The 21,432-nt window shown below is 39.0% G+C and overlaps 1 protein-coding gene across 5 annotated transcripts in view; it reads left to right on the forward strand.

The window, feature by feature from the left end:
• myof (myoferlin) overlaps positions 1-18,061 on the forward strand; it is an 81,259-nt gene extending 63,198 nt beyond the window's left edge. For 2 of the 5 annotated variants that reach the window (XM_051673707.1, XM_051673709.1), the window contains 18 exons: positions 195-360; positions 474-550; positions 1,657-1,668; positions 1,852-1,950; positions 2,741-2,869; positions 3,151-3,306; positions 6,902-6,993; positions 7,082-7,252; positions 7,353-7,501; positions 8,746-8,885; positions 9,003-9,091; positions 9,171-9,266; positions 9,698-9,839; positions 9,939-10,038; positions 10,495-10,682; positions 16,558-16,667; positions 17,329-17,476; positions 17,621-18,061. In XM_051673707.1, the coding sequence (XP_051529667.1) occupies positions 195-360; positions 474-550; positions 1,657-1,668; positions 1,852-1,950; positions 2,741-2,869; positions 3,151-3,306; positions 6,902-6,993; positions 7,082-7,252; positions 7,353-7,501; positions 8,746-8,885; positions 9,003-9,091; positions 9,171-9,266; positions 9,698-9,839; positions 9,939-10,038; positions 10,495-10,682; positions 16,558-16,667; positions 17,329-17,476; positions 17,621-17,659 (2,103 nt within the window). In that variant the 3' untranslated portion in view covers positions 17,660-18,061. The remainder of the gene's footprint in view (positions 1-194; positions 361-473; positions 551-1,656; positions 1,669-1,851; positions 1,951-2,740; positions 2,870-3,150; positions 3,307-6,901; positions 6,994-7,081; positions 7,253-7,352; positions 7,502-8,745; positions 8,886-9,002; positions 9,092-9,170; positions 9,267-9,697; positions 9,840-9,938; positions 10,039-10,494; positions 10,683-16,557; positions 16,668-17,328; positions 17,477-17,620) is intronic. The other 3 variants (XM_051673708.1, XM_051673711.1, XM_051673710.1) reach the window with 2 other exon arrangements.
• The last annotated feature ends 3,371 nt before the right edge of the window (positions 18,062-21,432 follow it).

Consider the following 21,432-nt stretch of genomic DNA (forward strand, 5'->3'; position numbering starts at 1 on the left):
ATCTTAGGAGGCAGCATAATTAAGATACCTAACTTCTGGAACAGCCTTCGCGTTGGCAGCGCACCCATGATGTCATAAAACATAAGCTTGATTTTGCTTCATTCGGCTACATTAATTTCTAAGAGTGGCTGAAGTGTCCAAATATTTTTTGGGGTCACATTAAATGTCTTATGCATCTTATTTCATGTCTCTAGCTTCTACCCAAAGAGGAGATATATTCTCCCCCTATAGTGCTGAAAGTCATTGACCACAGACCGTTTGGACGAAAACCTGTGGTTGGCCAATGCACCATCAATTCTCTGGAGGAGTTTCGATGTGACCCTTATGTCATAGTTCCTGAAAATGCAATGTCTTCAAAAAGTACATCCCCTCTTTCACATTTGAGTTTATTAATTTTTATTTCTTTTGAGAGAGAGACATCATTTGAAAGAATGAGGTGTTGTCATCGTTCTTCTGCATGTCTCTTCCTGCAGTGGCGTTGATGGCGGCTGGTCCTAGAGACCTCCATGTAAACATTGAGGACAGCAGAGAACATCTCCTAGAAGCTCAGGTACTGAAAAAAATGCTATATAAATGTCCAAGTCACTTGGGTTTGTGAGTTTAGGCACTTTATTCCCTTTTTGTGATAGAACACTGGCCTTGTTCGGAAGGAATAATAACATATCATTTACTGAATACTGTGCAGTATACACTGCATACTGCCTACTGTTTTTTTTTAAAGGCATCATTCCACAATAAATGCTACGTTGTTGTCACATGACAACAATGATGATTTCAAGTTCAGTCATGAAACTCTTGGCACAATCTGGTATTTTTTTTTTTTTTTACCTTATTGTCTAGCATTTAAAATGTAAAGTTGTATGAACTGCATGTGAGAATCGGAATGGAGATGTTAAAAATCTGATAGCTGCTAGTGCTTCCAGTTCATCCATCACACTGGAATTTAAAAGTCAAGAGCATTGCATTGTGGAAATCTGTATATTGTGTATAGTAAACATACTTATGTACAGCAGAAATTGTTAGAGTAGTATGCTAGTATGCTGTTCCGAGCATAGCCACTGATAATATAATGGGCACTGGTGCATACATCTGTATGAATTTGCTTTTACTTTCAACCTTGTGACTTTCAGTTTATGTATGGCATCTCAGCTGCTGTTGACAAAATGGCCACTGGTAGTCCACCTCAAGTATGTATGCTATTAATGCATGCTGAAGCCAATCAAACTGCCAGACATTTGCAATGAAATGTCATTTAAAGTTAATTATAAAGTTTGTTAGTTTGTCCCTTCTGTAGAGACTGATTGTGTGAGTCTTCAATTTCTGTACAAATTGGTTTAATTGGGGGGGAAAAAAAACAAATCAATTGATTTCTGACCTCAAGAATGATGTAATTGTAAGAGTAAATGTAAATTTACTCTTTAACTAGGCTTACTTGATCTCGAGTAACTGGAAGCTAACTCACTTTGTTCGCTATGGGTATTTAATTGTGGAGCAATGATTTGAATCATGTTACACTGGCTAGGTGAAGTTGAGCTGCTTTGCAATTAGACTGAAATGTTTTTGGGATGTGATGTCTTACAAGTTTAGTATTATATTTTCCAGCTTACAAACTTCTAACTTTTCTTCTGTTTGTATGTCCTTTCAAAATGTTTTCAGCAGCACGAGAAGGTGAGTTCTGTTAGTACACAGACTTTCCATTGAAAGGTGGACATTTTTTTTCAATATTGAAATACTTTTGCAAAAATGACTTCACCTTCAAGCAGAATTAAGACTGTGTTCTTAAATATTTTCAAAATGTTTAGATTTTAGCTCTGTTGTGAGCCTGAAATTGACTTTGTATTTTCTTTACAGGAGAAAGAGACTGTTGATTGGTGGAGTAAGTTTTATGCATCTATTGGAGAGGGTGAGAAATGCCGGCCATACCTTGAGAAAGGTTACGACAAGTTGACCGTGAGTTCTGGATAGATCTCCCTTGCATCATGCAAATGATTTATTGTCACTGAAACACAAAGTCTCTGAAATGCTTTCCAACAATCAATTTGCCTTCATTCCAGAAGTTTATTAAGATTGTAGCAGAACTGCTATTTGTCCTGTAGTAGTTTTTATTGACATTTTCTTTTCTACGACCCTGTTTTTACACCTGTTATTAAGATACGTCTCGGGTGATCTGATCATATTACCATGCGTCTCCTGTGACCACTTGTGTCCGGATTTCGAGGGGAGGGTCTCTGGTTTCATGACAGCATACATCAATCACTATGTCAATGTGTTACTGCATGATAAAAAATAAAAAAAACACAAAAAAGACAAGGAAAGCACAAACAAATCCGACGTGTTTCTCCCAGAAGCACTTGAAACTTAATCTTAAACTATCTGTTGTTTTAGTTGAGTACCTGTCTTAGCTGAGCTTTAGATGTGTGTGCTTCTTATCTGTGTCCCTGCATGTTGATATCAAACACATTGAAGAAAATCTGTGAGGTTCTCGTGCTTGTACTGTATGTTTTCACTTTTTCAAATTTTCACATCGAAATGGTTAAAGCAGCACGTAACTGGCAAAGTTTAAAACTCTTGTTTTAGCGCAGCGGTTGATTTACAGGTGAGGGGTTGTGCTCGCTGCTGTCCGGGACACATGCAGGATGGATTAGCGTTTACACCTGTATTAAGCGCTGACCACTTGTGATCAGATCACCCAAAATGCACCTTAATACACGCTGTAAACGGGGTCTGTGTGTTTTTATAGGTGTATGAAAAAGAGCTTGAAAGTGTAGATGAGTTTATGGGTCTGACTGATTTCTGCAAAACCTTCAAATTGCATCGTGGGAAAAATGACGGTGACGATGATGACCCGACTGTAGTTGGAGAGTTCAAGGCAAGATGTTTTCTTGTTTTTCGATAAGAATAGATTTTCTGCTATTTACTTCTGCTTATTAATGAATGCAATTATTTAGTCAATTTATTTTTATTTAATATTTCATGTTGACTTGACATTGCCTTGTCAGTGGGAATGAATGTCAAGGTATTAGACTTGAATGTTTGACTTTTTATCGCAACTTTGGTAAATGCTGTTCCCTTTGTATTGCCTAATTAGGTTCATTTAGTTATTGTGTATAATTAATAATTTATGTGGAATGTTAAATTGTTTGCTTTCAGGGCTCCTTTAAGGTCTACCCATTGCCCGATGACCCCGGGGTGACCCCTCCACCACGTCAGTTCAGAGAGCTGCCCGACAGCGTCCCTCAGGAGTGTGTGGTCAGAATCTACGTGGTTCGAGCCCTTGATTTACAACCCAAAGACAACAATGGCAAAGTACAAACCATTTGATACATTCAGCATTTCATAAAATCTCAGAACAAGAAGTTATATTTAGTTGAGGCTGTCAATTTAACATTTTAGAATGTTGCAGTTAACCTGTATGTAACTTCCATAATAAGGGATTTTTATACCATCAGAGCATAGGGTTGCCACCTTGGCCCTGGAAAATTCCTGGACACCTGATCAATGACCGAAAAACATATTGCTTGTCCCAGTACAAGAAATAAAACATTATTTATGATTGTTTACGCCTTTTTTGATATGGAAATTATTGCATATTCAGCAAATCATTTAAACAATAACATCAATACGCACAAAAAAAAATATTTTAGCCTATTTTTAAGATACACATTTAAATTTCAAAAAATATTGTCAGGATTCCGACACTGTATTTAAGTCTTTTCTTCAGTGTCAGGACCTGGCACCTGTGTCTTGTGTATCTGGTGTCAGGATCCTGCCACTTTGGTTAGTCTTGTTTATAGTTGTGATTGGATCCTGACACTAGTGTTGTGTGAGTGCACATGGCTTTGTGTTTTCTCATTGTGGTGTGCACTCATGTCAGTTCAGTCTTTAGTGATACCCTGCCCCCTCGTTTATCTTGTTATCTGTTCCACCTGCCCCCCTCGTTACCCTCTTCATATCCTTCCCTTTATATTCCCCTTGTGTGTGCTGCTTTTTCGGTTCATTGCCATTTCTCCTGTCTTGTCGGTGACGCACTGTATTCTAGATTCGGTTCTATCAGGAAGACTCGCAGACTTGAGGGAAATTTAAGATGACGTTTATTTGATGAATATAAAACAGAAATGTAATGTCTCTCTTTGGCGTAAGCCCCGTCTGGCGGTCCGAAGAAGTTGTACTCCGAACCATCATATCCTGCCGGATAGGAGGCAGGGGCGAGGAGCCTACCCCGTGCAGGACGGGACTCGACTGGTGGTGGTGGGGTGGTGGAGGTTGTCGTGTTGGCACAATGAAACAGCAATGTGATAGATTGTGAGCAGACTTATAAAGCACTGGCTTACATGTGATTGGCTAGGAGTTACCTAGCTAATGGTGCGATGATGTACAGCTGCTTGTCTTCCTGCTAGAATTACGGTGCACTTACATTTCCAGTGCTTCCTGTCCAGTTTTCTTTTCCTTGGTTTGTTTATCCAGTTTGGTTTTGCCCCTTTGCGGAGGCCTGTACCATGAAGGTTGCTGAACAAACTCAGGGTTTCAGGATTGGTTTCAGGTTGACAAATTCAAACCAATCCAATCAGGCTTAATTGGTACATGATGCAGCTCATCAACTTTCTCTGTCAACTCAGGCTTCGATTCTGACTTTAAGATTAGATTATGCGCTCGTGCACATGAATGAGTGACATTTGTAGCTCACAACCAATCGTGAGAACGCGATTCACTTCTCGCGAGAGACTCGGAGGGATTTACCTCTCTGCTGAAAGTTGATGATAATGAAAATAAGAATTTAAATTCATTTAAACTGTGCAAAAGACACAGTTTTTTTTGGGGGGGGGGGGGATTCCCAATGTGCTTTTAAGTCCTCGTGGTCGCGTATTCACCTCAGTCCGGGTGGTGGAGGATGAATCCCAGTTGCCTCCGCGTCTGAGACAGTCAACCCACGCATCTTATCACGTGGCTTGTTGAGCGCGTTGCCACGGAGACATAGCGCATGTGGAGGCTTCATGCCATCCACTGCGGCAACCATGCTCAACTCACCACGCACTCCACCGAGAACGAACCACATTATAGCGACCATGAGGAGGTTACCCCATGTGACTCTACCCTCCCTAGCAACCGGGCCAATTTGGTTGCTTGGGAGACCTAGCTGGAGTCACTCAGCATGCCCTAGGATTCGAACTAGCGAAAGGGTGTACTCACTTTTGTTGCCAGCGGTTTAGACATTAATGGCTGTGTGTTGAGTTATTTTGAGGGGACAGCAAATTTACACTGTTATACAAGCTGTACACTCACTACTTTACATTGTAGCAAAGTGTCATTTCTTCAGTGTTGTCACATGAAAAGCTATAATAAAATATTTACTAAAATGTGAGGGGTGTGCTCACTTCTGTGAGATACTGTACCTTTTTCAAACCTAGCAAAAAAGTATGAGCTTCCAAATTCACATTTATTTAATTATTTACAGGTAAGAAGATATTTAGTATCAGATGTTAAAGTAAAAGAAATAAAGGAAATGCATCCATTAGTTATATAATTGATACATACAATACAACTAATCCAATAAAAATGTTAGGAATTTTAAAGTGCATTTGAAAGGGCTATACAGGACACTGAATAAAATTATATGTAGGTGGGAGGATGAAATAAAAATACAAATTAATCAGTAAGACTGGGAAGAAATATCATAATACATTCCATACTACTCAATCCAGTATTTGGAAGGAATATGCTTGGAAGATAAAAATGAGATTTTTTATAACACCTGTTATTCAGAGTAAATACAATAGCATGGTAAAAGGGGTTTGTTGGAGAAAAAAAGGGTCATTACAGTCAAATTCTATATGAGTGCTCTAAATTGACAACTTATTGGAATGAAGTGATTAGGTTAATTTACACAATAGAAATACATCCAGGAGAACTTATTTTGTGTAAAATGCCATTGCCCTTAAGAAATAAAAATGAACAAGGGGGCCTGGGTAGCTCAGTGGTGAAAGACGCTGGCTACCACCCCTGGAGTCTCGAGTTCAGGCTGTGCTGAGTGACTCCAGCCAGGTCTCCTAAGCAACCAAATTGGCCCGGTTGCTAGGGAGGGTAGAGTCACGTGGGGTAACCTCCTCGTGGTCGCTGTAATGTGTTTCGCTCTCGGTGGGGCACATAGTGAGTTGTGCATGGATGCCGTGAAGAATAGCATGAAGCCTCCGCGGTAATGCGCTCAGCAAGCCACGTGATAAGATACGTGGGCTGACGGTCTCAGACGTTTAGGTAGCCGAGATTTGTCCACCGCCACCCGGATTGAGGTGAGTCACTACACCACCACGAGTGCATTGGGAATTGGGCATTCCAAATTGGGGAGAAAATCAATAAAAAAAATTAATGTGCCATGAGTTACCCAGAGAGGATACATGCAGTGATTTTTCTTTCTTTTTTCTTTTTCTTTTTTTTATATATCTTTAAATACATCTTGAAGAGCATGCTATGGATTAAACCTTTTTTTTATTCCACAGTTTTCAATCAAATTACTGTTAACTATTTGTTTTACAAAACATCAGATTAATATGCCTTGCAGTGTCACTCTTTATTCCAGCGCACATAAGAATATTATCCATTCCGTTTATGAGAATATTTAACCAAAAACCGCGCTGTTCATTGCAGTCTCCTATACATTCCTTTGGGGATGTTCAGCAAAGCTTGTCAGAGGGAGCAACGGTAACTAATTGGGGCGGAGCTTAGCGAAGGCTCAATTATTTTCATTTGGGGAATTTTCTGTTTGATGCATGTGATTAATTGTTATTAATTTGATTAATCACCTTTATTGGAATTAATTGATTATCAGCCCTAATTTAGTTTGAATATTTGGTTTTGTTCCTGAATTCCTTTTTAGTACAATAAGAAACAAGTTCTTTGTCTTTTTCAGTGTGACCCATACATCAAAATCCATTTGGGGAAAAAGTCTATTGACGACAGAGACAACTACATACCAAATACTCTCTGCCCATTGTTTGGAAGGTAATCCCATAATGTATCATTCTTTCACTTATAGCGAGACAGTGAAGGTTTTAAAGCTGTTTAAAAACCATTCCCCATCTATCAACAGAATGTTTGAGCTGACATGCTTCCTCCCTCAAGACAAAGACTTGAAAATTGCTGTCTATGACTTTGATTTGCTAACCCAAGACGAGAAGGTTGGGGAGACGGTGATTGACTTGGAAAACCGTTTACTTTCTCACTTCGGCTCCTACTGTGGTTTACCCCAGACGTACTGCATGTGAGACGCTTACTGTGCAATGTCCTTTTAATGTTAACCTTATTTCATTTGAGATCAATGGGAGAGACATTGATTGGCTAATGTTTTGTTCATTAAATAGCTCTGGACCAAACCAGTGGCGTGATCAGCTCAAACCATCTCAGATTCTTCAACATCACGCTCGTTTTAAAGGAATAAGTGAACCCAGGACTGAAGACAATGGAACCACATTAACCTTTGGTGGCCGACTCTATTGCCTTTCTGACTTTGGTGAATGCACTTTGTTCTTCTTTAAACTTTATGTTGGCATGAAAAGGCCAAAATACTGTTATTGTAGAAACTTAGGATAGAGTTATCAATTGCTAATCAATTTCTTAGTAACAACCTTGGAAATGTCTAAATCACCTTAGCAACTTCATAGCAACCACTCTGAACATAATTAATTGGTTAGCAACAACCTAGAAAATGCCTACAACACCTTAGCGACTGCATAGCAACCACTCAGAACACCTAATGATTTGCTAAGCAGTGGCCTAGAAAATGTCTAAAACACCTCAGCAACTGCCTATCAACCACTCAGAACAGCAAATCAATTGTTTAGGGACAGCCTAAAAAAACACCTAAAACACCTTAGTGACTGCATAGCAACCACTCAGAACACCTAATCAGTTGCTCAGGGACAATGTAAGAAGCACCTTAAACACACTCGCAACCACTCAGAAACACCTAGTGTTTTTTTTTAAATTCTGAGTAACCACTCAGAATGCCTAATCAGTTGCTTGGCAATAACCTACACACTACAACACCTTAGCAACTGCATAGCAACCCCTCAGGACACCTAATCAATAGCTTAATAGCCACCTAGGTAATGACTAAAATGCTTCAGCAACTGCCTAGCAACCACTTAGAACACTTAATCATTTGTTTAGGGACAACCTAAGAAGCACCTAAATCACCTAAGCATCTGCCTAGCAACCAGTCAGAAAACCTAGGGTATTTTTTTATTTATTTATTTTTTAAATCCTGAGTAACCACTTAGAACACCTAATCAATTGCCTGGCAACAAGCTAAGGAGAACTAAAACCCCTTGGCAACTGCCTAGCAACCACTCAGAACACTTAATCAGTTGTTTAGGGACAACCTAAGAAACACCTAAATCACCTAAGCATCTGCCTAGCAACCACTCAGAACACCTAGGGTATTTTTTTATTTATTTATTTTTTAAATCCTGAGTAACCACTTAGAACACCTAATCAGTTGCCTGGCAACAAGCTAAGGAGAACTAAAACCCCTTGGCAACTGCATAGCAACCACTCAGAACATTTAATTAATTGCTTAAAAACAACCTAGAAAATGCCTAAAACACCTTAGCATCTGCGTTGCAACCACTCAGAACTTCAGAATTAAACCGTTCTTTGCTGTTGTGCCTTTGAGAAACTATGCTTTTCCAGTGATGCCCTACAATGCAAGTGTACATTAAAATAACATATTATAATACTATACATGTGTTTTAGAAGCAAACAAGGAAATTCACCAGCACCTGGGTCCTCCAAGTGAACGCATCGCTCTGCACGTGCTCAGAACTCAAGGCCTGGTTCCCGAGCATGTTGAAACCAGGACTCTTTACAGTAGCTTCCAACCAAATATGCCGCAGGTAAGACCTTTATTTATATGCCTTTTATTTATAGACCTTTTTTAATTTAAAAGCAGGGTCAAATAAACGGTTGACTGTTTTTATGATGAACATTATTAACTAATCTGTGTTTCAAAGGGAATACTTCAAATGTGGGTTGACATTTTCCCCAAAAGTCTTGGACTTCCTGGACCTCCATTTGACATTTCACCACGCAAGGCAAAGAAGTGAGCAGAAATCTGTATTTATGTTATGCTGTTAATGTTTGTTACTGACTGATAAACCCATGTTCAATCTTTCTATCAGGTACGTTCTGCGTGTCATTGTTTGGAACACAACTGAAGTAGTTTTGGATGAAACCAGTGTTACCGGAGAAAATATGAGTGACATCTATGTGAAGGGGTACGGAAAATATTTTAGCTACTTCAAGAAATGGCATGACAAGCTCAGTTTTGACATTTTATTTTTGAAATGGAATTTTGGGCAGGACATTTCAGAAGACCCTTTTTTTTAAGTGGGCAATAGACATTAGTTTACGTCACAGCTTTGAACAATGATTTGCTACTAAATTGCTTGTCAGAAGTAGGCGGCATTTGATTGGACAAAAATGTTGAACGCCCATGAGTGCAAGATGAGTCATCAATATTTTTCCTGGAAGACTACATTTTAAATATTATTGTTTTTTCAACTTTTAGGAGTACATTAGCATAAAGATTATCTAAAATCAAAACTCAGATCCTCAACTTTTTTTACTGCTATTATTTTTCAGCATTTGTTGTGATCAATGTCTTTCTTAAACGTATATTTTTTGCATTTCTGTCTTTATTAATCAGTTGGATGCCAGGTATGGAAGAGGATAAGCAAAAAACAGATGTTCACTACAGATCTCTGGATGGCGATGGCAATTTCAACTGGAGATTTGTCTTTGGCTTTGAATACCTGCCTGCAGAACAGCTGTGTCTTGTGTCTAAAAAGGTGATACAGATGATTGAGTGTACCAGTGTACCATCAAGTGTTCATGGGAACACTTTTTAAACAATTATTAAAACATTCTTACTCTCTTCTGTCATACAGGAACATTTCTGGAGTCTTGACAAAGCAGAGTTCAGAATCCCACCCAAGCTGATTATTCAAATATGGGACAATGACAAATTCTCACTGGATGATTACCTAGGTGAGATGTGTGTATGCAGCTCATGTGTGAGTTCTGTGGAATTAAACCAACCACATTATTTTTATTCATTTTTAACAGTATGTTGTTAAATACTTTAAAGGGTCATATCCTATTTTTTTATTTTTTTTTTTATTATTTAGGTCCACATATAATTTAAGTCATACTTGTTGATGTATTTGTCACAAAGCTTTGGAAGTTATGAACGAGCCACTTTTGCAGTTTAGTTTAAGTAAATGCTCTTTTTGGGCTGGGGATCAAACTCTTATTTATTCCTCTTTATATGACCCCTTAAAAAGCTTCTTTTTTGTGAATGTTTTGCTTAAAGTGTGCTTGTGGCATATTTCTTTAAATTATACTTCAATATTTTGCATGCAATAAAATCAGCCATTTTTAAGCATGGCTTAAGTGTCCATAGACTTTTGAGGCTACTGTACATTAATTTAATTTTCGTAACAGGTGCTATTGAACTTGATCTGCAAAACCTCATCAACCCCTCCAAAACTGCAGAGAAATGCAACCTTACCATGTTGCCTGATGGGACTGCTCCTCCAAAATCAGACCAATCAAAGTCTCTATTTGACCAGAAGTCAGTAAGAGGATGGTGGCCGTGTTATATAGAGAAAGATGGGAAGAGGGAGCTTGGTGTAAGTACAGCTAATGCATGAATGTGTCTTATAGTCCCATTTACATCTGGCATTAACATGCATTTTCTGTGATCTGATTGCAGTCGGATGTCATTTGACCACTTTAAATGCCAGGTGCAAATGCACCCAAGATGCATTGTGATCAGATTACTGAAATCACATTCGGAGTTGGTCAGGGACCAATTCTGACCACTTTCAAAGGTGTAAATGCAAATGCATTTTCGTTATCCTGATACAAATACATAAGTTATGAATCATACATGGAGGTTGCGCTACAGTCATCTAACGTTTAAGCACTGTGCTGTGGGTTCTTGGCTTTTTTTTTTTTCTATTTACCCTGCCATTGCAATGTGAAGAACACAACAGACACTGCTGTTTTGTCATCCAATTTAATGAATAATATTCTGTGAATTATTCCACTGGTATACACTTGGAATCTCTCTCCACAAATCCACATTCACGTCTTTCTCATAGTCCGTTTTCTAATCACTATTAGCATCCTTTACTGTGGAAAGGTATCTAAAGTAGAGAGAGATACCTTATTATTTAACTGTCAAAGTGAAGGAAAGCATTTGTACAATGGAGGATATTCAGTTACCGCACCCTTTGATGTTATATGTTTCTAATATGTATGATATAATAGGATCTCTGTCTTATCATAGTGGAAAGAGACGCATTAGACTGCAAGGTGTAAATGCAATCCAGCTAAAGAATATCCAGATACTATCCGGATATGAAACATGTTAATGCCAGGTGTAAAGGGCGTCTACCTGTCACTTTATTTTAGTCCTGTATATGGATCCCATTCATCTCAATAGCAGTTGCTCGGCTAGCGCATGTCCGCTCGGAAGCATGCTGCCTGCTTGCTACCATCTCTGCTCATGGGCGCTCAGTTCTGGAAAAAAATTTAGCCAATCACCTGAGCCGTAAATGGCATTTTGATGAATCACCCTGGAGTAACAAAAAAACCCAAAACAAAAACATCCTGATTAGTACTCTGGGTTGGGCGGAATATTTAAAGAAAGTATTCTGGGCTGAATGCTAAATACTCTCTCTTAAATGCATTCATTAATGTATTCCGATACATCACATAAAAAAGTAACGTATTCAGAATACTTTTAGAGTCACAATTGGAAGAATTATGTGTGATGTGTCATTATCTTTTCTGAATCACTACATCTAACTGAAATACGTTTTGTGTTGGATTTACATAAAAAGCGTGATGCAAAAATGTTACATATATTTTAAATTCAGCTTATGGTCATTTTATTTCAGCACAACTAGAAAACATTTGTTAGATATACTCAAATGTATCGGTTCATTCATCTTTATTTGCTTAAAAATATATATCACACAAATAAGATTTATCAACTAATAGCAAGTTGTTTAACATTTATATCACTGTTTGTACTTCATTTACTTGGCTCTAAAGAAAATAGGTCAGGCATTAAACTTGATTCCCCAAAAAAAGTGCACATAAAGCTGCACTTCAGCTATGCATATTCACATGCGCAAGGGAAAATTACATCAAACAATCCACGTTGACCACTTATGGACCACTAATCACCCTAATAGTACTTAATAGACTTTATAGTGACTTTACACTAAACAGCTACTGTAATTACTGGAAAACAGCATCAATAATACAAAAAATAGCTCAAATCTTTATGAATTCTTAATAACTAATTAGATGCTCATATAAGTTCTTTTTGACCAAACAAACATGCAAAAATTATTCATGCACAAGGGCTTATGGGTATTCCTCACAACCTCAGTTCTGTACTTGATTGTTTGAGTTAGTAGTACTTAAAATCTTAATTTTATGGATTTGTAAACTAAAGAAGTTCAAGGAACTCATGATTATTCATTTACTTTATGTAACTCTAAGTTCACCTTAAAATTGATATTCTATGTTGTACACATGAATGAAAATTAAGTAAAGCTAAAAATGTTATATACATTTCTGATTAGAAGTGATTTATTTTTATCTTTTATGGTTATTGAGCCAACAAATCTATTTATTTTTTTCCAGTATTAACATCTAAGTGATTCTAAATGGCTAGCTAGCTGTTTGTCAGCAAATCTCAAACTTAGCACTACCTTGGTGTTTTTTAGGTTAGATGTGGAGTTAGATGCTGATATTTTTCTTCATGGAACACAGAAGGCAGTTTGCAGTCAACTACAACATCTCGTCCACTTTCCAACATATAAGAAAATGCTGCCTGTACCTCATTGACCCAAAAGCCCCTATAGCTGTGACGTTGTAGATACCAAGCAGGGTTGTTTGTGAAAGTTCAGAATAGGGATGTGCGGAACGACTAATTTCACTGACGTTTAAATTGAAATTTTGGAGTCGACTAGTCTGAAAAGTAAGAAACCCTCAGAAAATAGTCAAACATTGTGTTTATGTGACCCATTTAAAACAGCCAAATCTGACACTAAATTCTGCTGAAAAGAGGCATTTATCTGTGATGTGCTTGCCTTGCATTATGATCATTGTACACTAAAGATAAAACATGACACACATTCACTGAATCAGTGTTAGAGAACACGGTCATATTTATTGAAAACAATTGAATGAATAAATCGGGACCAATAGAGCAACCATCTGTTCTTAACAGAATTCACCAAGTTAAAAGTTACTTAACATATATTAAAACAGTCAGGACATTGTTGAAAATAATTAACAGGTAAGCCAAATATATGAGAGAGAAAAAAAATGTGCTGAAAAGTTGCATGTATTTCAGGACGTGCATTATGATCTACAGTAATTTGACAGATGTTCGGTTAAACAGGTTAACCAATAGCCACGATCAGTTACGATGTAAAAAAATAAATGAAAACTATAGGATAGAAAAAAATAGGCCTTTTGTAATGTATTGTCTTAAACATGACGTGCACAGAATAAAAGATTGTTTAATCCGTTAAAGGAATAGTTCACCCAGAAATGAAAATTCTCTCATCGTTTACTCACTCAAAATTTTAAAGCTCCAAAAATCCCACAAGGCAGCATAAAAGTAGTCTATAAGACTCCAGTGGTTAAATCCATATCTTGAGAAGCGATATGATAGGTGTGGGTGAGAAACAGACCAATATTTAAGTAATTTTTTAACTATTTTTAACTAATTCTCCTTCCTGCTCAGTCAATCTCCACTTTAACTTTCACATTCTTGTTTTTGGTGATTCACATTCTTTGTGCATATCGCCCCCTACTGGGCAGGGAGAAGAATTTCTAGCAAAAAAAAAGAAACGTTTCTCACCCACATCTATCATACTTTTATGATGCCTTTATGTGCTTTTTGGAGCTTAAAAATGTTGCCACCCATTCACTTGCATTTTGAGAACCTACAGAGCTGAAATATTCTTCTAAAAATCTTTGTGTTCTGCAGAAGAAAAAAACTCATCTACTACACATCTGGAATGACATGAGGGTGAGTGAATCATGAGAGAATTTTTATTTTTGGGTGAACCATCCCTTTAAACAGTCAGCATATTGTTGAAAATAGCCTTCTTGATCAGCAGGGTAAAAAAAATTGCATACCTAGCCTAAAATATTTATTGTCTAGGCTACTTAATCAAAAGCATACATTTTTGATGAGCAAAATGAACGTCAACACGGTCCGGTCAAAGACGGCACCGGACTTACCTGAGGCGATTATCCTGCATTTGAAAAAGCCCGCCTGGCAGGAAAATAACTTGCAAGAACACACGTGAAAACATCCATAGTGACTTGCAAGCCAGCGTTTCAGAAATCTGCTTAATTATTTTATAATTATATTTATTTATCACACATTATACATTTGCACATATACAGTGAAATTCTTTTTTTCACATATCCCAGCTAAGCTGGGGTCAGAGTGCAGGATCAGCCATGATACGGCACCCCTGGAGCAGATAGGGTCAAGGGCCTTGCTCAAGGGCCCAACAGGGGCAACTTGGCAGTGCTGGGGCTTGAACCCCCGACCTTCTGATCAGTAACCCAGAGCCTTAGCCGCTTCCCGCACCACCACCGAAGTGATTTCCATAGCTACTTTGCTCATCTTGCGAGAGGACATTTTTCTGAGCGTGCCGTGAGTGAGAGAGGGAAGAAGCAGGTGCTGCCTGTGGTGAAACAGAGATAATAACTGGATGGCACTTACAGAAATTAAACATGCAACATAGTGAGGTCCTGAGACAACAAAGTATATGAAAGATTTTAACTAGGCTTGCATCCATATTTAGGCCTATTCGTTCTTTGCATTTTATATTTCTTTTTTACTGACACTTTTATTTATGGGTGTGTTTAATTCTTTTACTCCTTATGGCTAATTTTAGATTTTTTTTGTATGAGATTTCAAGTAAATGTATTTACATAGCAATTATAATCGCAGGAAACAATGTATCACGAGCTTGAATGTAATATTTGTGTGAAAGTGTGGCTGTGTTGATTCTGGTGCAAACCTGACAGCTGATTAAGACAACAACATTCCGGTGTGGTTGACAGGTATTCAATCCCAGAATCGTTGTACATGTTTATTTCATGGCTCTCTGGAATACTTTGTTCTGATTGGTCAATGGCACAATCTAGCAGTCTGATATTTCTCAGTAACATCCGCACATCCACGTATCAGACTGATCATCCAGGTATTATATACCAGGGACCCACTGCAATGCACAGGCACTGCAGCTGCTCTGGGGAAGAGAGAGCAAGAGGGCAAGTGTGTAGCTTGCATCTGCACTGTTCAGGAAAATGATACATTTTTCTCATTTGACAATTTTTTTCCTTCTGCCTTGAGTTGTGGTCATTATGAAAGATGTATTCTAAAAGCATTAGAACAAAATTGTATAAAGTAACTGTATTCTGAATACAGGTGCTTAAAAGCATAACGATGGCTGAATACAGTTATTCTATGTTAAGACTTTTTTTTTGGCAGCAGAATGGTGTAGTTATGGGTATCTAGCATCATGGGCCAACTGACCTATGCTAACCAGACAAACCTGTATTACTTTAAAGGATTAAAAAATGTTTTTTGACAATTTACCCTCAAAACCAATCCCTTACTTTATACCTTACTTTATAATGTTCCCCATATGACTCGTGCATCACATTCAAAGTCTTCTGAAGGCATGTGATAGGTTTTGGTAAGAAACAACTTGTATTTTAAGCTTTTCTCAGATCATGTTCATTAGCGAGATCATGTGTGTTCAGACGAGAACTTGTGCCATTTTTAGTGCTAAACAACACAAGTTCTCATGTGAACATGCAAACCTCTGTGTTCAGTCAGTTCACTTTAGTCAAACTGTTACTTAGTTGGCCAACCCAGAAGGTTAATTTACCATGGGTTCCCTCAGGAATTTCCAAAGCATTTTTAGAATTGTGATTTTTCTTATGATTAAAATAAGGTCCATTGTTAGTATTAATTGCCTTTTTAAAAACGTAAGTAGCTATCAAGTAGCTACATAAGGACTACAACGGTTGTCTGATTCTCCAAGCATGTACACTGACATCCTTGTCATAGTTGTGGTCCTTAAATTTGCATTGTTAAAAAACAGTGGCTTCAAAAGTCACGTTTGAAGTATGACTGTCTAACATATGTTGTAGAACAATCATTAAAGTCTCAAACTAATGTTAACCACAGATCTTTATTTACTCATAAATTGAAAACCAACCTATATAAATTGCAGAGAGGGAACACATGGTTCAAAAATTATAATTCTATTCCAGGTTTTATTTTTATGATTAAAAACTGCACAGCTCCATTTCACTCAGTAATATGTCATACAGCAGTAAAATGGGTTGTGACTGCCATTTGATGCTGACTTTAACATTTTGCCTTAAAGCTTGATAAATCAGGCCCTGTTTGTTTTTTTTGTTTGTTTTTTTTTATGTTTTTAGGGGAAGGTTGAGTTGACGCTGGAGCTCGTGAATGAGAAGGAGGCGGATGAGAGACCTGCTGGAAAAGGCAGAGATGAGCCAAATATGAATCCAAAGCTTGATCCTCCAAAGTAATTTTCTTCTCACCTATATATATATATATATATATATATATATTATACATCGATCAGCCACAACATTAAAACCACCTGTCTAATGTTGTGTAGGTCCCCCTTATGCCACCAAAACTATGCCAACCCGCATCTCAGAATAGCATTCTGAGATGATGTTCTTCTCACCACAATTGTACAGAGCGGTTATCTGAGTTACCATAGACTTTGTCAGTTCAAACCAGTCTGGCCATTCTCTGTTGACCTCTCTCATCAACAAGGCATTTCCATCCACAGAGGTGCCACTCACTGGATTTTTTTTTTTTTTCATTTTTGGCACCATTCGGAGTAAATTCTGAGACTGTTGTGCGTGAAAATCCCAGGAGATCAGCAGTTACAGAAATACTCCAACCAGCCCGTCTGGCACCAACAATCATCCATGCGAGAATGGCCAGACTGGTCTACGGTAACTCAGATAACCGCTCAGTACAATTGTGGTGAGAAGAATAGGGGTTGGCACTGTTTTGGCGGCATGAGGGGGACCTACACAATATTAGGCAGGTGGTTTTAATGTTGTGGCTGATCTGTGCGTGCGCATGCGTGCGTGTTTTAAAAAAATATATATATATTTTTGTTAACAGAGGACCATCACAAGATTTGCTTCTCTCTTAAATTCTTTTAGGCGACCAGATACCTCATTTTTTTGGTTCACTAATCCATGCAAGACGTGCAAGTTCATAGTGTGGCGCAGATTTAAATGGCTATTCATTGGCCTGATTGTGCTGATACTAGTGCTGTTATTCATTGGGATCTTGCTGTATTCATTACCGGTAAGGACACACTACATGAAGATTGATACAGAATTGAAACAATGCTTTCACAAAGCTTGCGATTGATTATCTCATGTTGTAAGGGCACTTTGTCTGAAACTTCCCTTTAATTTGTGAAATACTAATTCACTTTTATTTTTACAGAACTACATTTCAATGAAAATAGTCAAACCCTTCAGATGAGTTCAACAGGAGTTCAACTTCGTTTTGCCGCTGTAGTCATGCAGTTGCATTAATCCCAGATTACATCTCAACGAAAGCAATACTTTTAATACATTAGCCATGAAACACTAATTTTCTTAATGATGTACACAGCCATATACAGTCTTCATTTTTTTTTCTCCAATTGCGTTTGTTTTTTCAGGTGTTTAATCTTGATCCCAGTTGAGCACCTTTATTAAATATTCAATCATGCATTTCACTTATTTTTATATATTTTTTGTTTAGATTCCATTGATGTTCAGAAATGTTTGTACACAAATCATAGTATTTTGTAATGTGAAAAGAAAATTGTATCATAACCTCAGATCATTTTTAGGTTTTTTGGTGGAGTATAAAATTATGCTAAATAAATATTTGCTTATGTTTTTGCTTATGTTTGTTTAAATGTTTGGATGTGTAATTGTTGTTTTTTAGAGTCCCAGAAAAGCTTATTTTACAATATTTTTTATTATTAAAATTCTTTCTCGTATCCCAGCTTAATGTGCAGAGTCAACTATAAGCTATTCGTAGGTTGAGATATATATATTTTACACACCGATCAGCTACAACATTAAAACCACCTGCCTAATATCATGTAGGTTCCCCTCATGCTGCCAAAACAGCTCTGACCCTTCGGGACATAGACTCCACAAGACCTCTGAAGGTGACCTGTGGTATCTGGCACCAAGACATTAGCAGCAGATCCTTTAAGTCCTGTAAGATGCAAAGTGGGGCCTCCATGGATCTTACTTGTTGGTCCAGCACATCCCATAGATGCTCAATCGGATTGAGATCTGGGGAATTTGGAGGCAAAGTTAACACCTTGAACTCTGACATGTTCCTCAAACCATTCCTGAGCAATTTTTGTAGTGTGGCAGGGTGCATTATCCTGCTAAAAGATGCCACTGCCATCAGGGAATACCGTTGCCATGAAGGGGTGTACGTGGTCTGCAACAATCATAAGGTAGGTGGTACGTGTCAAAGTAACATCCACATGAATTCCAGGACCAAGGTTTCCCAGCAGAACATTGCCCAGAGCATCATACTGCCTCCGCCGGCCTATCTTTTTCCCATAGTGCATCCTGCTGCCGTCTCTTCCCCAGGTAAACGACGCACTTGAACCCGGCCGTCCACATGATCTAAAAGAAAACATGAATTATCAGACCAGGCCACCTTATTCCATTGCTCCATGGTCCAGTTCCGACACTCACGTGACCATTGTAGGCGCTTTCGGCAGTGGACAGGGGTCAGCATGGTCACTCTGACCTGTCTGTTGCTACGCAGCCCCATACACAGCAAGCTGCAATGCACTGTGTGTTCTGACACCTTTCTATCATAGCCAGCTTTACGTTTTTCAGTAAGTTGTGCTACAGTAGCTCTTCTGTGGGATCGGACCAGTCGGGCTAGCCTTTGTGCCCCACATGCATCAGTGAGCCTTGGGCGCCCATGTCCCTGTCACCGGTTCACCGGTTGTCCTTCCTTGAACCACTTTTGGTAGGTACTAACCACTGCATACCGGGAACACTTCACAAGACCTGTCATTTTGGAGATGCTTTGACCTAGTCGTCTAGCCATCACAATTTGGTCCTTGTCAAAGTCACTCAGATCCTTACGCTTGCCCATTTTTCCTGCTTCCAACACATGAAATTAAAGAACTGACTGTTCACTTGCTGCCTAATATATCCCACCCCTTGACAGGTGCCATTGTAACAAGATAATAAATGTTATTCACTTCACCTGGTTTTAATGTTGTGGCTGATCTGTGTGTGTGTACACACATTCACCGGCCACTTTATTAGGTACACCTGTACATCTACTTACTGTATTCATGCGATTTTATCTAATCAGCTAAGCATGTGGCAGCAGTGCAATGCATAACATCATGCAGATGCAGGTCAGGAGCTTCAGTTGATGTTCACATCAACCATCAGAATGGGGAAAAATGTGATCCCAGTGATTTAGGCATGATTGTTGATGCCAGACATGCTGGTTTGTGTATTTCTGTAACTGCTGATCTCCTGGGATTTTCACGCACAACAGTCTCGAGTGTATAGAGTATGGTGCGAAAACAACTAATGGTGTGTAAACAGTTCTGTGGACCGAAATGTCTTGTTGATGAGAGAGGTCAATGGAGAAGGTCAGACTGGTTCAAGCTGACAGAAAGGCTATGGTAACTCTGATAAACACTATGTACAATTGTAGTGAGCAGCATCTCAGAATGCACAACATGTTGAACCTAGAGGCGGATGGGCTACAACAGCAGAAGACCACATTGGGTTCCACTTATGTCAGCCAAGAACAGGAAACTGAGGCTGCAGTGGGCCTACCATTTGTGTACCTAATCAGAAATCGAGTTTCACCAGACCAGGCAATGATTTTCCAATCATCTACTGTCCAGTTTTGGTGAGCCTGTGCCCACTGCAGCCTCAGTTTCCTGTTCTTAGCTGACAGTAGTGGTACCTGGAAGGGTCTTCTGCTACTTTAGCCCATCCGCCTCAATGTTCGACGTGTTGTATGTTCAGAAATGCTTTTCTGCATAGAACTGTCGTAACGTGTGGTTAATTAGGTTACTGTCACCTTCCTGTCAGCTTGGACCAATCTGGCCATTCTCTGTTGACCTCTCTCATCAACAAGCCATTTTCACCCACAGAACTGCCACTCACTGGATGTTTTTGGCACCATACTCTTTACACTCTAGAGACTGTTGTGCATGAAAATCCCAGGAGATCAGCAGTTACAGAAATACACAAACCAGCATGTCTGGCACTAACAATCATGCCACGGTTGAAATCACTGAGATCTCATTTTTTCCCCCATTCTGATGGTTGATGTGAACATTAACTGAAGCTCCTGAACCATTTCTGCATGATTTTATACATTACACTACTGTCACACAATTAGCTATTTAGATATTCATGCGATTAAGTAGGTGTACCTAATAAAGTGGCCTGTGAGTGAATGTACACTATATTGCCAAAAGTATTCGCTCACCCATCCAAATAATTGAATTCAGGTGTTCCAATCACTTCCATGGCCACAGGTGTATAAAATGAAGCACCTAGGCATGCAGACTGCTTCTACAAACATTTGTGAAAGAATGGGCCGCTCTCAGGAGCTCAGTGAATTCCAGCGTGGTACTGTGATAGGATGCCACCTGTGCAACAAGTCCAGTCGTGAAATTTCCTCGCTACTAAATATTCCACAGTCAACTGTCAGTGGTATTATAACAAAGTGGAAGCGATTGGGAATGACAGCAACTCAGCCACGAAGTGGTAGGCCACGTAAAATGACAGAGCGGGGTCAGTGGATGCTGAGGCGCATAGTGCGAAGAGGTCGCCAACTTTCTGCAGAGTCAATCGCTACAGACCTCCAAAGTTCATGTGGCCTTCAGATTAGCTCAAGAACAGTGTGTAGAGAGCTTCATGGAATGGGTTTCCATGGCCGAGCAGCTGCATCCAAGCCATACATCACCAAGTGCAATGCAAAGCGTCGGATGCGGTGGTGTAAAGCATGCCGCCACTGGACTCTAGAGCAGTGGAGATGCGTTCTCTGGAGTGACGAATCACGCTTCTCCATCTGGCAATCTGATGGACGAGTCTGGGTTTGGCAGTTGCCAGGAGAACGGTACTTGTCTGACTGCATTGTGCCAACTGTGAAGTTTGGTGGAGGGGGGATTATGGTGTGGGGTTGTTTTTCGGGAGCTGGGCTTGGCCCCTTAGTTCCAGTGAAAGGAACTCTGAATGCTTCAGCATACC

This window comes from Myxocyprinus asiaticus, chromosome 36, assembly GCF_019703515.2.
Source record: "Myxocyprinus asiaticus isolate MX2 ecotype Aquarium Trade chromosome 36, UBuf_Myxa_2, whole genome shotgun sequence".
Taxonomy (NCBI): Eukaryota; Metazoa; Chordata; class Actinopteri; order Cypriniformes; family Catostomidae; genus Myxocyprinus; species Myxocyprinus asiaticus.